The sequence below is a fragment of the Tetrahymena thermophila genome (assembly GCF_000189635.1).
Source record: "Tetrahymena thermophila SB210 genomic scaffold scf_8254665, whole genome shotgun sequence".
In the NCBI taxonomy this organism is placed as follows: Eukaryota; Ciliophora; class Oligohymenophorea; order Hymenostomatida; family Tetrahymenidae; genus Tetrahymena; species Tetrahymena thermophila.
In genome coordinates, this window is record NW_002476432.1 from 672,357 (window position 1) to 684,808 (window position 12,452).

The following is a 12,452-nucleotide window of genomic DNA, read 5'->3' on the forward strand; positions in this document are numbered from 1 at the left end:
TAAGCTAAAAGCGAAAAGGTTATTTATGATTTTAACCATTTTATTTTAAAAACTTTGTAATAAAATCCTTTAATATTAAAAGTAATTTAGATTGATTGATTGATATCTCTCAAATTTTGTTTGTTATCGTTATTTTCAGCGAAATCAAAATATATATTTTGTTTAATCTAAATTATTACTTCTATTAATACATAAATAAATAGATTGATTACCAAATGTTAAAAATTAAGGTTAATAATAATTAGGTCTCTTAATACCTTTTTCTGATATCAAAAATTAGCTGATCAGGTTTATATTTTATTCAAATTTAATTTTGGTATTTTTTTACTGAAATAAATGCTTTTAATTAATTAGTCATTTTTAAATTTATGATAAAGAAAGAGAAAGAGAACCTTAGATTTTTATTTTCTTACAGATTTAATGTATGTATTAAAGTATCTTAAATATCTTCCATATTTTATTTATATTGTTCAATAATAATTTTTATTTGAATTAAAATGCTCATTATAAATAAACTAACCTTATATTAAAAATATATTTAAATAGTAAATGCTTTAATATTTTTACCATTAATTTTTAAATAAGAAAAAATAAAATCATTTATTTAATTTTTTATTTTTTATATCTAATTTTAAATTTATATTTTAAAAAACTAAATACAAACAAACAAAATTTTTAACAAATAAAAAAAAAAAAACCAATTCTTTGAATATAAAAAATAAATTAATTAGATGATGATATTTTTATTTATTTTATTTTATAATTAAATTAATTTTCTCATACTTTCCTTTTAAAATATATTCAAATTTAATTTGAATTCTTAACTAGAAAGAAAAATTTTAATAGCAATTAACTTATAAAATAAAATTAAAAAGCTACCTAAGAATATAAAATTCTTATAAGAAAGTATGAAAAATAATTAATGATGGATTATGCCTACTAATTTTAAAAACTTTCTGCTTATATTATTGTAAATTTAAAAAATAATTTATTCATAATATTATCTCATCTTCATAAATTTTGTTAACAATAAATTGACCAGCCAACCTCTATATAGATTACTTTTTTACTTTCTTTTAATTTATTTTATGAAGCTTTTAGTATAAAAACTTGCTGAAACAAAAGAATATTTAGTAGAAGTCTTTAAATTATAAAAATTAAAAAAATTAATACTAGTTTATGCTAACATTTTTAGATCACTTATATATAATTAGTTAGTTAGTTAGTTAATTAATTTATTATTTTAGATTGATCTGATGAATGCATACATGACTAAGTTAGTCAATTAATATATAGAGATAGATACATCAAAAATATCTAATAATTAAAAAAAATTAAATTTCTTAATTAAAAAATCAAAAAATAATTTAGAGTGCAAATATATAGAAGGCTTATCAAGCAAGCTAAGCAATATAAATAACTAAGCTATAAACAAACAAATAAATAAACAAACAAACAAATTTAATTTAAAGATATAGTTAATAGAAGTAATTTTAGCTGGTTAATATGAAAAAGCTAGCATTATTAATTGGGAATGAACAGGATGAATCTTCGCCTACTGGCTAAAATCTCAAAAATAGCGATTGCTTTATTTGCAAGAATGATTAAGATATGTATATGAAAGCTCTTGAAAAAAAGAAAGTGATCAATTGTATAATTTGTAATAAACTACAGCATCCTATTTGTTATAATATTTAGAATTAGACTGATTCTATAACAAACAATTTTGCCTGTATTCCTTGCAGAATACTTTACAATTAACCTTAGATATAAAAATTCGAAAATATAAATGGTCCATTTATTGTTTTCCCAAAGGAAAAATAACAAGGAACAATTCACTTCATCCTTGAAGAAATGCACAGTCTTCAATTAGAAAGAAATCAATTCAATGACTTGTGCGTTTATTGTATGAAATTAGATCTTATGGATAACATGAATAAGCCATTATACTATATTTGGCCTTCTGACAATATTGTAATAAAAATTAATGAGGAAATTCAATCTTACAATCTAGACTCTCTTTGCATAGTAGAAAAAGGCGACATCTGCTACAACTCTAAAAATAAATTTGAATATAATCTAGGTGATATTTAATAAAAAGATTAAAAACCAATTGCCATAGGTAATTATTTATTTCTTTCTTTCTTTGTTTATTTTTTATACTTGTTTACGTCAATCATTTTTTATATTCAAACAAATCCTTTCAAAATAAATACTTCTTCAACATTCTTAATTCATAACATGTGTAATAATTTATTTGAAGTAGACTTAATTTTTTATAATCATGAATCAATCAAGAATACTTTGGTTGTTTGAAATAAGCTTCTTATTTAATAAAAATTATATATATATTTATAGGAATAGGAATTGTGTCTAATGGAAATATGTTTTAAGTTATCGAAAAAGTATCTTTAGGATAAACCTAAACAGAAGAGGATATGATTAAATAATATAAAGAGTGGGCTAAGGATTTAGAAATAGCAATACCAATGAAGGATCAAATTACATAAACCCTTTTGAAATGGTAATAATTAATTTTAAGCAAATTCATTCTTTGACTTATTGATTGATACAAATTAAAAAATTTAATAAATAAAATATCACTTTAATTGTAAAATAGATATTTCAATGAATAAGTTCGATTTATATTTTTTCAATGAATTTCAATGGGAATTTATTTTAATTTATTTATTTATAGCAGTTTAGTTAAAATTTTAGATTTATTTTTTTAATGAGAAAAAGAAAGAAAGTTTAATTTAAATAAATTTATTTTAATTATTGATCATACATACAAACATACATATTAAAAGGCCTGCTAGAGGGAAAAATTGCAACCACTTTACTTGTATTGATATGTACTCTTATTTAGAGTTTAATTTATAGAATTCTAACTTGCAAAAAAGTAGATGGGCTTGTCCTACTTGCCAGCAGAGGATGTACATTAAGGACATAATTTTTGACAAATACTTGAATAGATTTGTTAAGGAATAAATAATAAATAAAATAGATCCAAATCACATTTAGTTCATTGAGGAAGTTATTTGTGATTAAAATGGGAATCTTAGGATTGGTGATGAATCTATTTAGAAAATACAAAAGATGCAGTTAAAAAAATTTCTAGTTTCGGAAAATAAGAGAATTGAGTGTAGTTTGGAGGAAAAAAAGAAAGAATTTGAATAAAATATTAAGTTAGAAATATAAAAAAAGTTAAATTAACCTCTTTAAGCAAACACGAGCTTAGATGAAGACAAACTAACTGCTCTCCTTGAATTTAAATAAATGTATCCAAAACTTGGTATGGACGAGTTATGGTAAATATTTAACAATCCTGAATAGAAAAGTCAATTGGATTTCTTAATTAGCTTGGATGAATAAGAACTAGTCATTTATTTAATGGAAAATTACCCAAATTTAAGAGATTTATCTAATTTCTCTCAGGCTGAGGTAGTTTACCACAATCAATTTGAAAGTATTCTAAAAGTTTTGCAAACGAATATTAAATAAAATGAAGAGGCCTTTTACTTGATTTACAAATACAGCGAGCATAACAGTTAGCAGTAAGAAAGCATATTTGCTTCTATAGTAGCTTCTATTTTTACTATAATTATCTTTAAAAAGAATAAAATGGAATATTAAAAAGCGGATCTGATAACTCCAACATTCATATATCTTGCAACCTAATTTGGTTTTTATCATGAAAATGTTAGCTAATGTCCAGCAGGTCTTTTAATTGGTGCTCTTTTCTTCTTTTACAAACACATTATGAATTTCTCTTTCTAAAGAGCTTGCAATTTATTCTGCCAGTTTGTGAACTTTAATGGAAACGAGAATTTTTTCCTCTCTTTATAAGACTCTACAACAGATTTTTTAGCTGACACAATCTCTTCTTTCCTTAAAATGTAGAACTGTCTAGTTGATTAAGATAACTTTGATTCAGTTTTATTCTTCCAGAAATTGTTGCTTAAGTAACTGTAAAAATTGCTTTTAGATCAGAATTCCGAAGTTAGCCTTAGATAATAAATCTGTCTATTTTAGACAATTAACAAAGCAATTTTCAGGCTTAACCCAAGCTACAATAAAAAACCATTTAAAGAAGCTAAAGAATTTATCTCGAAATTTGTTAACGGAGATAAAGACATCATAAAACACATAAAACAATATTCATAAATTTTTATCATCTGATCAAGTTATAAAAAAATAAATAAAACAGATAGAATAAATGAATGAATGAATAATTTTTTAATTTATTTTAAAATCTCAATTCGCTCAATTTTATCAAGCAATCTAAGTATTTAAAAAAATTGATAAATACCAACCTGAAAAATAATTATTTATTAAAAATTCAATAGATTAGTTAATTTATATTGTTTAATTTAAATTTATTTTACTTTAAAAGTTGTAAATATTTGAATGATATATATATAGATAGTATGATTAAGTATATTTATTAAATTTGTTAAAAATTCTTTAATTTAATCATCAAAATAAATAAATAAATTATATAATATTATATCACAAGCAACTCCTTTTTATTACTTTTAAAATAATTAAAGTTAATATAATTATTGATTTTTGAATTCCCTTGGTATGTATTTGGTCTTGCTAGTTATGAGGTAATACGGTATTTAAGTTTTTTAAATAAAATTATTAACAATTATTATTTAATTAAAAAAAACTAATGGAAAGTTAAATCATGTTAATTGTCTTATTTTGAATATCTTTAATTAAAAAAAATAGTCAATAATTTAATTTTTACAAAAAGTAACTTTGAATCTTCTTTTTTAATTTATTTTATTAACGAAAGAAAATTCAGATTTTTGTACTGTCATTTAAACTCAATAAAATTTGTAACCTGAAATTAGAAATAATTAATAATATATTGCCTAATCTCAAATCAAAAGCCTAAAGCTGAATAATAATTTATAGACTTGTATAGCCCTAATCATTTCTATTTACAAACAATTTAAATTTTATTATTAATTGTTTAAATATATATTTTACAAAGGTAAGGAAGGTAAAAGAATTATTTATAATTCATTCATTATAAAAATATCAAAAAGTTTAAAGATAAAATTAATGGAATAAGATCGCTAGATAATTTTAAATAACAAAGAAGATAGTGCTGGTTTAGATATAAGACCAATAAGCTATAGAACTTAAATACCTTTTTTGGTTTGTGAAATAATTATAAGTGTGATGCACTATTTTGCTGTTGAAAATGGGAAAACAATTTATAGTTTTACATTTTTGATGCTTTTACTTCAATTCTGCCATTTCTTATTTAAGATATTTACAGATAAAATAAATAAATACATTATATTAGCCACTCTTCTTTTAAACGTTTTTAATTTTGTTTGGTATTACTTGGACTTGGATCATAACTGTTCAGATTAATTCACAATTCTTCAACTGGCTGGATCTTTATTGAGTTATACTAAAATCTGGTATTCATTTATATATTTCTGTTAGTCAAATAAAAATAGAAAATTTTAAAATTTCTTTGGTGACTGCTTTAGGACAAACAAATACTCTCTACTATTTAAAATATTTTTGGTCAGTTTAATTACAACTGAATTCTTATTATCATTAGGATATATTTCAAGCATAGAGGATCATAATAATTTTAATTTTAACTCAGTAAAAACAATAAGGATCTTGACTTCTATGTTAATAATAGGGCATGTAATATCTTTATTAATTCCCTTTATAAAATCAAAACTGCAATGACAAAATACAGATTATATGTTATTCTAACTCAATATAAAATATTGTAATCAAACCTTCTGAATGATAAATAAATAAACAAATGAATTTAATTACTTCTTTCTTTATTAATTTTTGTGATAAGAAATTAATTTTATTTTATATTTTTATATTTCTTATGAAAGAAATTTTTTTATGAAAAAATTAAGTTTAAATTTTGTAATTTTATTAGATTATATTTATTGGCTGTTTAGATAAAAGCTGCATCTAATAAATCACTTACTTTCATTCATATCGATAAATTTTAAAAACCAAAAAACCTTTGTTTCTGAAAAAACAAAAACTAAAAAATATACATTTGAAAGAAAAAAATTCATTCAATTTTATTCAATAAAATTTTTAAAAACAAATTAATAAACAAAAATAATTAAAATAATAAGAAAAGTTAAATATGTATTGCTTTTTAAACTAAGCTAGGCTTTGATAAAAGCTAGTATTTAAAAAGCATTTAAATTAAAATATAGAAGATAAGAGAAGATCTTCAAACAAATTTACAATAAAAATTAGAAGTTTTCTTAGGTAAAATCTAAAAATCAAGGAGTTAAAATTTAATTAATATTTTTAGGTTTTTAATTAATTGTTAGTATACTGCAATTTTTTGCAATTTAATTAAGACAAATTATTAATAATTCGGCTTTCTTCTATATTTTTTCGGAAAGGAAAAAAGAGTCTTCTAGACAATATAATTTCTAACTTTGAATTTGTTATGGTATGCATATGTTAATGTTTGTTTTAAGTATAAATATAGTTTCAAAATAAATTGATATACAAATATTTTTAGAAATAAATAGATCAATGCATTAATTAATAAACAGATAGATATTTAATAAATTGATAAAATTATAAGTTTTTGTATCAGAAAATATTTAAATATATTTTATATCAGCTAAAATTAATAAAGTCAGTTTTGAAAATAGTAAAAGAAAAAATAATTAATTAATTATAAATATGAATTATATATGTATTTTCAATAAAGCAACTACCAAATAAGTATACTGTATAGTTCTTAAAATGATTGATGTAATATAAAAAAAGATATTTATTTTTGTATAATAAATTTTTTAAATTTAATTTAAATTATAAAATTGTAATCAAAACAAACTCGCACAAAAAATACTTAGATAGATAGATAGATAGATAGATAGATAGATAGATAGATAGATAGATAGATAGATAGATAGGTCTAATTGAAGAAAATATGTAGCAGCTTTTTGATAATCTAAAAGATTTATACAGTATTAATTTAATTGATAAAAATAATGATAGCAATTATGAAGAAGTTTAAGAGAGTAAAATAATATTTGTGGAGAAAGAATAATAAGATTATGCTCTAAAAATAATAAATTTAAATTAAAGTGAAAGTAATAAAATAGATGATGAGAGATTATAATAATAATTAATTTATGTGTAATTTTTAAAGAAAACTAACCATCCTAATATAGTTAGGTGCTATGATTATTACGTTATTGGTAATTATTTATGTATTCTTATGGAAAAATATTAATATAATTTATCATAATGCTCATTCGATTATGGTTGCATGGATTGGGATGAAACAAACAAGTGTCGCTTATATTAGTTTTTTGATATTCTAAATGCAGTATCATTTATTCATTAAAGTGGATTCTTAATAAGAAAATTGTCACTTAGTAAAATAGTTTTTGATGACGATTACCGTTTAAAAATTTATGATTTTTAGGTTTAATCTAAAGATTTGTCTTTATTTCCTTCAAGCGATTAAAATTTGCAATCTTAATTTAGAATTGAGTAATAAAAACTATTTATTTCGTGTAACCAAAATTAATCTAAGCAATAAAACAGCTGGATAATAGGAACGTTTTTGTATTATTTATGTATAAGAATCGGTGAAAATAAAGTCAACATGATAATAGATTTAGTTGAAGGGAAAGAGTCATTTAAATAAATTGAAAATCTACACTAAGATTTGAATAATGTGCTAAAATTAATGATATAAAATAGAAATTAAGAGAATATCATAGTTTAAGCTATGAGTTTGCTGTCAGGAGTAGAAGACTATTAAGAAATAATAAAATTTCTTTAAGATTATTAGTTAGTAAAAAATGAAGAAGAATAATACCCAATAATCAAAAGAGGTAAATTAGTTAGATTTAATGATTCTCAGCCACATATTTTGTTTGAAAAATTAAATAAATTTCTACTTTAAAAATACCCTGAAAATATTGAGTACATTATTGACAGAGTAATAATTCTATAACATGTAAAAGAAAATTTTGAAATAAGTATTGAATTATGCTAGAGAGCTTTGAAAATTGATTGCAATAATGAATAAGCTGAGTAATACCTTTGTTTGTCTTTAGCAGAAAAATACAAAGATAAATATATTGATTACTTTTTGGAATTCTTATTAAGATTTCCTGAAAATCAAATAGTAATATCTAGATTAGCAAGCGCCTATTATGATAAAAAATAATATCAAAATGCATTAGAGACATACAGCTAATTATTATTATTAATTGACAAATAAGAAACTAAAATTCTCTCAAAATATTGGGTCTACATTTTTATTGGTAATTAATTAAATATTTTCAATATTTATTTATTAAATTAAAAAATTAAAAAATAAATTAATTAATTACCATAAATCCTCATAAATTCTCACCAGCATAAATTTTCACAATATTTTGTGAATATTTTCACCATATAGTAATCCTGGAGTTTGGGGTGGGGGTTGGTGAGAATTAATGAGGATTTACGGTAATTACCTTGCAAAGTTAAAATTTAAATTTAATTTTTTATCCTAATTACTTTTTTTTAAATATTTGATCTTTATTTATTTATGATTAGTTTTTAATTATTTATGGCTTAAAGATTAAATATTAAGAAAATAAATGAAAAAGTATGAGAAGCCTATTAAATTTTTTAATTTGAGAATTGAATATTATGAATACAAAGGCTTACAATTTATTTAAAAAATTATAAATAGCATTAAAATTTCTTTCTTTTTACATTAATTTTTTAAGTAAATAAATAAATTAAAAAATTAATTAATTACCTTGCAAAGTTAAAATAAATTATTTTAAATTAAATTTTTTATTCTAATTACTTTTTTTAAAATATTTGATCTTTATTTATTTATGATTAGTTTTTAATTATTTATGTTACTTAAAGGTTAAATATTAAGAAAAATGAAAAAGTATGAGGAGTCTATTAACTTTTTCAATTTGAGTATTGAATATTATGAATACAAAAATGGCTTACAAATTACTTTCTAAGAGCTAGTTAAGTCTTATACAAAACTAGAAAAATACTAAGTTGCTATTGGTTATTTGTAAAAAATTGAACCAAATTTAAGTTTTAGAAAATATTATATGGGAAAAATTTATTTTAAATTAGAAAAGTATGAAGAATCTCTAAAGTATCTTTAAAGTATTAGAATTAATTACAATTATAAACTCTAAGGTATGATATCTGAAATATACTTTAACTTAAAAGTTTATGATAAAGCAGTAGAAAGCTATAAGTAATGTAAATATTTTTACAGCTACTACTATTACAATTTAGCTATATCCTATTATAGCTTGAATCAGCTATAAAATTCTATTTATTGTTCTAAAAAGTACCTTTAGAAATTTTAAGGAGAAATATATTAAGAAAACGAAGAATGTTTATTAACAGCTTTAAATTCTTATTTTCTAAAATAAAAATATTAAAAAGCACTCAAAATATGTTAATAATAAATTAAACTAGGTCTAATAGATGATCATCAGATAGATCTTGCTAATTTAAAAAAATAAATTTGAAAATATTTTCATTAATTTAAATTTACTTTTATTTATTAAGTTCATATGTCTTTGTTTGTTTTTTAATCACTTTACTTAAATTAATACTTACTTTTTACCATCTAAAGCTTCTAAAATTAACTATTTATTTATTTCTTTACTTAATTACTTATTTGTGATTTGGATTCATTTTAAAAATGTTTTTTCTGGTTTTAAAAATTCTAAAATACTAAAGTTTTTGTATGTAAAAATAAATAAAAATATGATTCTTAGAATTAAAAATTTAAAATCTACTCCAAAAATCGAAATTTAAAATCCCCAAAAATCAAAAACAAATAAATCTAATAAAATCATCAAATTTCAGTGTATATCCTTGAAAAAGGCAATATCCTTGGGTACTATACATATATAGATACATACATACATATATTTAAACAAAAAACATAAAAACAAACTAGTTAGGATTATTTTTACACAGAAACTTAAAAATGTTAATAGAGTAATTAATTTTGTAATGAAATCAATATTTTTTAATTAATTCATTATATTTTCTTTTAAAAAATTAAAGTTAAAATAAAATTTTTATTAACAGAGTAATATTTATTTATTTATTATAATTAAAAATAAATGTATGTATTAGATTAACTTTCAGTAAATTTTACATCTTAAAAATAAAAAAATTATTTAATTTATGTAAATTTTCATTATTTTATTCATAAAAATAAAAATAACTTTCATTTTGATTTTAAATTGAATCAGCTACTACAAACAAACAAGGTATTTATGTATCATTTATTAACCTGATAAAAAGAATGATTCTGTCTAATTCATTTACATGATTAAATATTTTTATTATGAAAGAATTTATAATATAAATTTAAACTCTAATAAAGATTATTTATTTATTAAAGAAAGACAAATAAATAAATAAATTTATTTTTATTCACTACAAATAGATTTGAATATTAGATAAACCGAATGAAGCCTCTGCAGGGTCTTCTGTTTCGAGTGTGGAACCAAAAGATAAAATAATATTTTCTTTATTATGAGGAACGACTATATCAATTTGGAAAGTAAGCTAGTATTCAGGATAGGGAGCTCCACAGACATTGATAGGATTTTAAGCATTTATTTTAGTAGTATCGTATTTCTAAACCCATACATATTCTTACTTAGTATTATCTGTTAAATGAGAATTAATCTTCATGAAACCAACTTCTCCCATCCATTAATCTATGAAGTGGTATTATGCAACTACTCTTACTTAACTATGCTCAGGGATATTCTCATAAATTTTCTTTACTTCTCCCTTAGCGAAGTTATTAAATCCACCTAGCATGAATATGCCATCACATTTTGATGTAGAATTATCAGTCCATCCAACGATTTCCTCATTCTCATTACAAACATCCTATAAGTAAAGTTTCCATAATTTTAAGTCATTTTATCTGCATATTAAAACAATTATTAATTAATTAACTAAATAAACAAAATATATATAATTCTAAAATTAAAAATAATATTTAATTAATTTTCTATTATTTGTGTTTTAAAATTGCTTTCATTCATTTATTTATTTTTAAGTATTTAATTCAATTTATCTAAATTTTAATTCAATAGATAATCTATGAAAATTATTAATGGATATTTTTATGTCTTATGTAAATTGATTGCTCAATTCAATTGAAATTTTAGTAAAAGAAAGCTAGCTTATTTATGTTTTCTAATATATAATATTGAATAAGTAGACAATTAATTACCTGTTAATTATGTCTTCTTTTATGTATATATTTTCTAACTTTGTATTGACTAAAATGTCAAAAATTCCCTCACTTATTTCTAAAATAGTAACACTGCTATTTTCAATTTTGAATGCTCCTGTGTCAGCAAGTAGCTCAAAAGAAGCATAATTAGATTCAGAAGATAGCAATTTCAACAAACTATTATTTTCATAATTGCTAGGTTTTATAGTAATTCCACTGCTGAGCGAAAGTGCATTTGATTCATTATTATCATCAGCATTAATACGATCTTATCTAAATTTATTTTTAAATGCATAGATTAACGAAATCTAAGAGGCAATTTATATTATTATAAAGAGCTTTATAAAATATTTCATTTTGCTATATTTTTAAATCTAATTGCTTATTTTTTTTAGTTACTTCAACTATATACTTTAGAAGCTACCTAGGAATATTATATATTTTTTAGTTGCCCTTTTATCTAATAAATCAATCTTCTTATTTCTATCTTTGCTTTTAATTATTTAATTAATTTTCTATCCGTTTTAAAGAATTACGCAAAAACAAAGAATATGCTTTCAAAACTGAATAACAACAACAAAAAAACAAACAAGCAAGCAAGCAAATTAGATTAAAAATGATTGAAATTTTTTGTGAGGAATACTTATTCAATCTTGTATGTATTAAAAGATAGTAAATATTTTGATCATCCATCATATTAAATGCAAAAAATAAATCATGTAAATCTTAAAGCAACTTCTACATTAATTTATTTTATTTTTTTTTAAAACTATGACAAAAATATTTTAAAATAAATAATTTGAATTGATTGATATTATAATTAATAAAAATAAATTTAATCATAATCGATAAATAAATTAAAAATATTTCTTCATTTTAGATAAAAAGTATTTATTTTCAATGACATATATATTCCTTAACTTTTAAAAATCTAAATTGAACTTTTACTTGAATTAAATAAAAGGTTACATATTTTATTTTAAATTAGTTAGTTAAATATTTCAATTAATTAATCTTATATTCAATTCCCTTATTTTTAGTCATAAATTAAAAAATAGTTTTCAAAAATATTAATAAATTTTAAGCTAATAATTTTAATATAGTAATATAATTTATTTAGTTAGTTAATTAGTTAGTTGGTTTACTTAATTAAAATTCATAATAA

General features: G+C 20.6%; 3 protein-coding genes across 3 annotated transcripts; 2 read left to right on the top strand and 1 right to left on the bottom strand. All coding sequences in view use genetic code 6, as the record gives it.

Moving 5' to 3' along the window:
• Nucleotides 1-1,311: 1,311 nt before the first annotated feature.
• TTHERM_00227730 (MIZ zinc finger protein) lies at nt 1,312-4,469 on the top strand. The gene is made up of 3 exons (XM_001014304.3): nt 1,312-2,122; nt 2,359-2,524; nt 2,811-4,469. Exons 1-3 carry the CDS (start codon nt 1,507-1,509, stop codon nt 4,180-4,182), a joined length of 2,154 nt encoding a protein of 717 aa, XP_001014304.1. The 5' UTR covers nt 1,312-1,506; the 3' UTR covers nt 4,183-4,469.
• Nucleotides 4,470-6,961: 2,492 nt separating this feature from the next.
• TTHERM_00227740 (protein kinase) lies at nt 6,962-9,505 on the top strand (the record flags this gene model as incomplete). The annotated part of the gene is made up of 3 exons (XM_001014305.2): nt 6,962-8,312; nt 8,914-9,265; nt 9,493-9,505. The coding sequence occupies 3 exons, from the start codon at nt 6,962-6,964 to the stop codon at nt 9,503-9,505; spliced, it is 1,716 nt and encodes a 571-aa protein (XP_001014305.2).
• Nucleotides 9,506-10,467: 962 nt separating this feature from the next.
• TTHERM_00227750 (hypothetical protein) lies at nt 10,468-11,643 on the bottom strand (the record flags this gene model as incomplete). Its single annotated transcript, XM_001014306.3, has 2 exons — nt 10,468-10,972; nt 11,285-11,643. The coding sequence occupies 2 exons, from the start codon at nt 11,641-11,643 to the stop codon at nt 10,468-10,470; spliced, it is 864 nt and encodes a 287-aa protein (XP_001014306.1).
• Nucleotides 11,644-12,452: the final 809 nt, after the last annotated feature.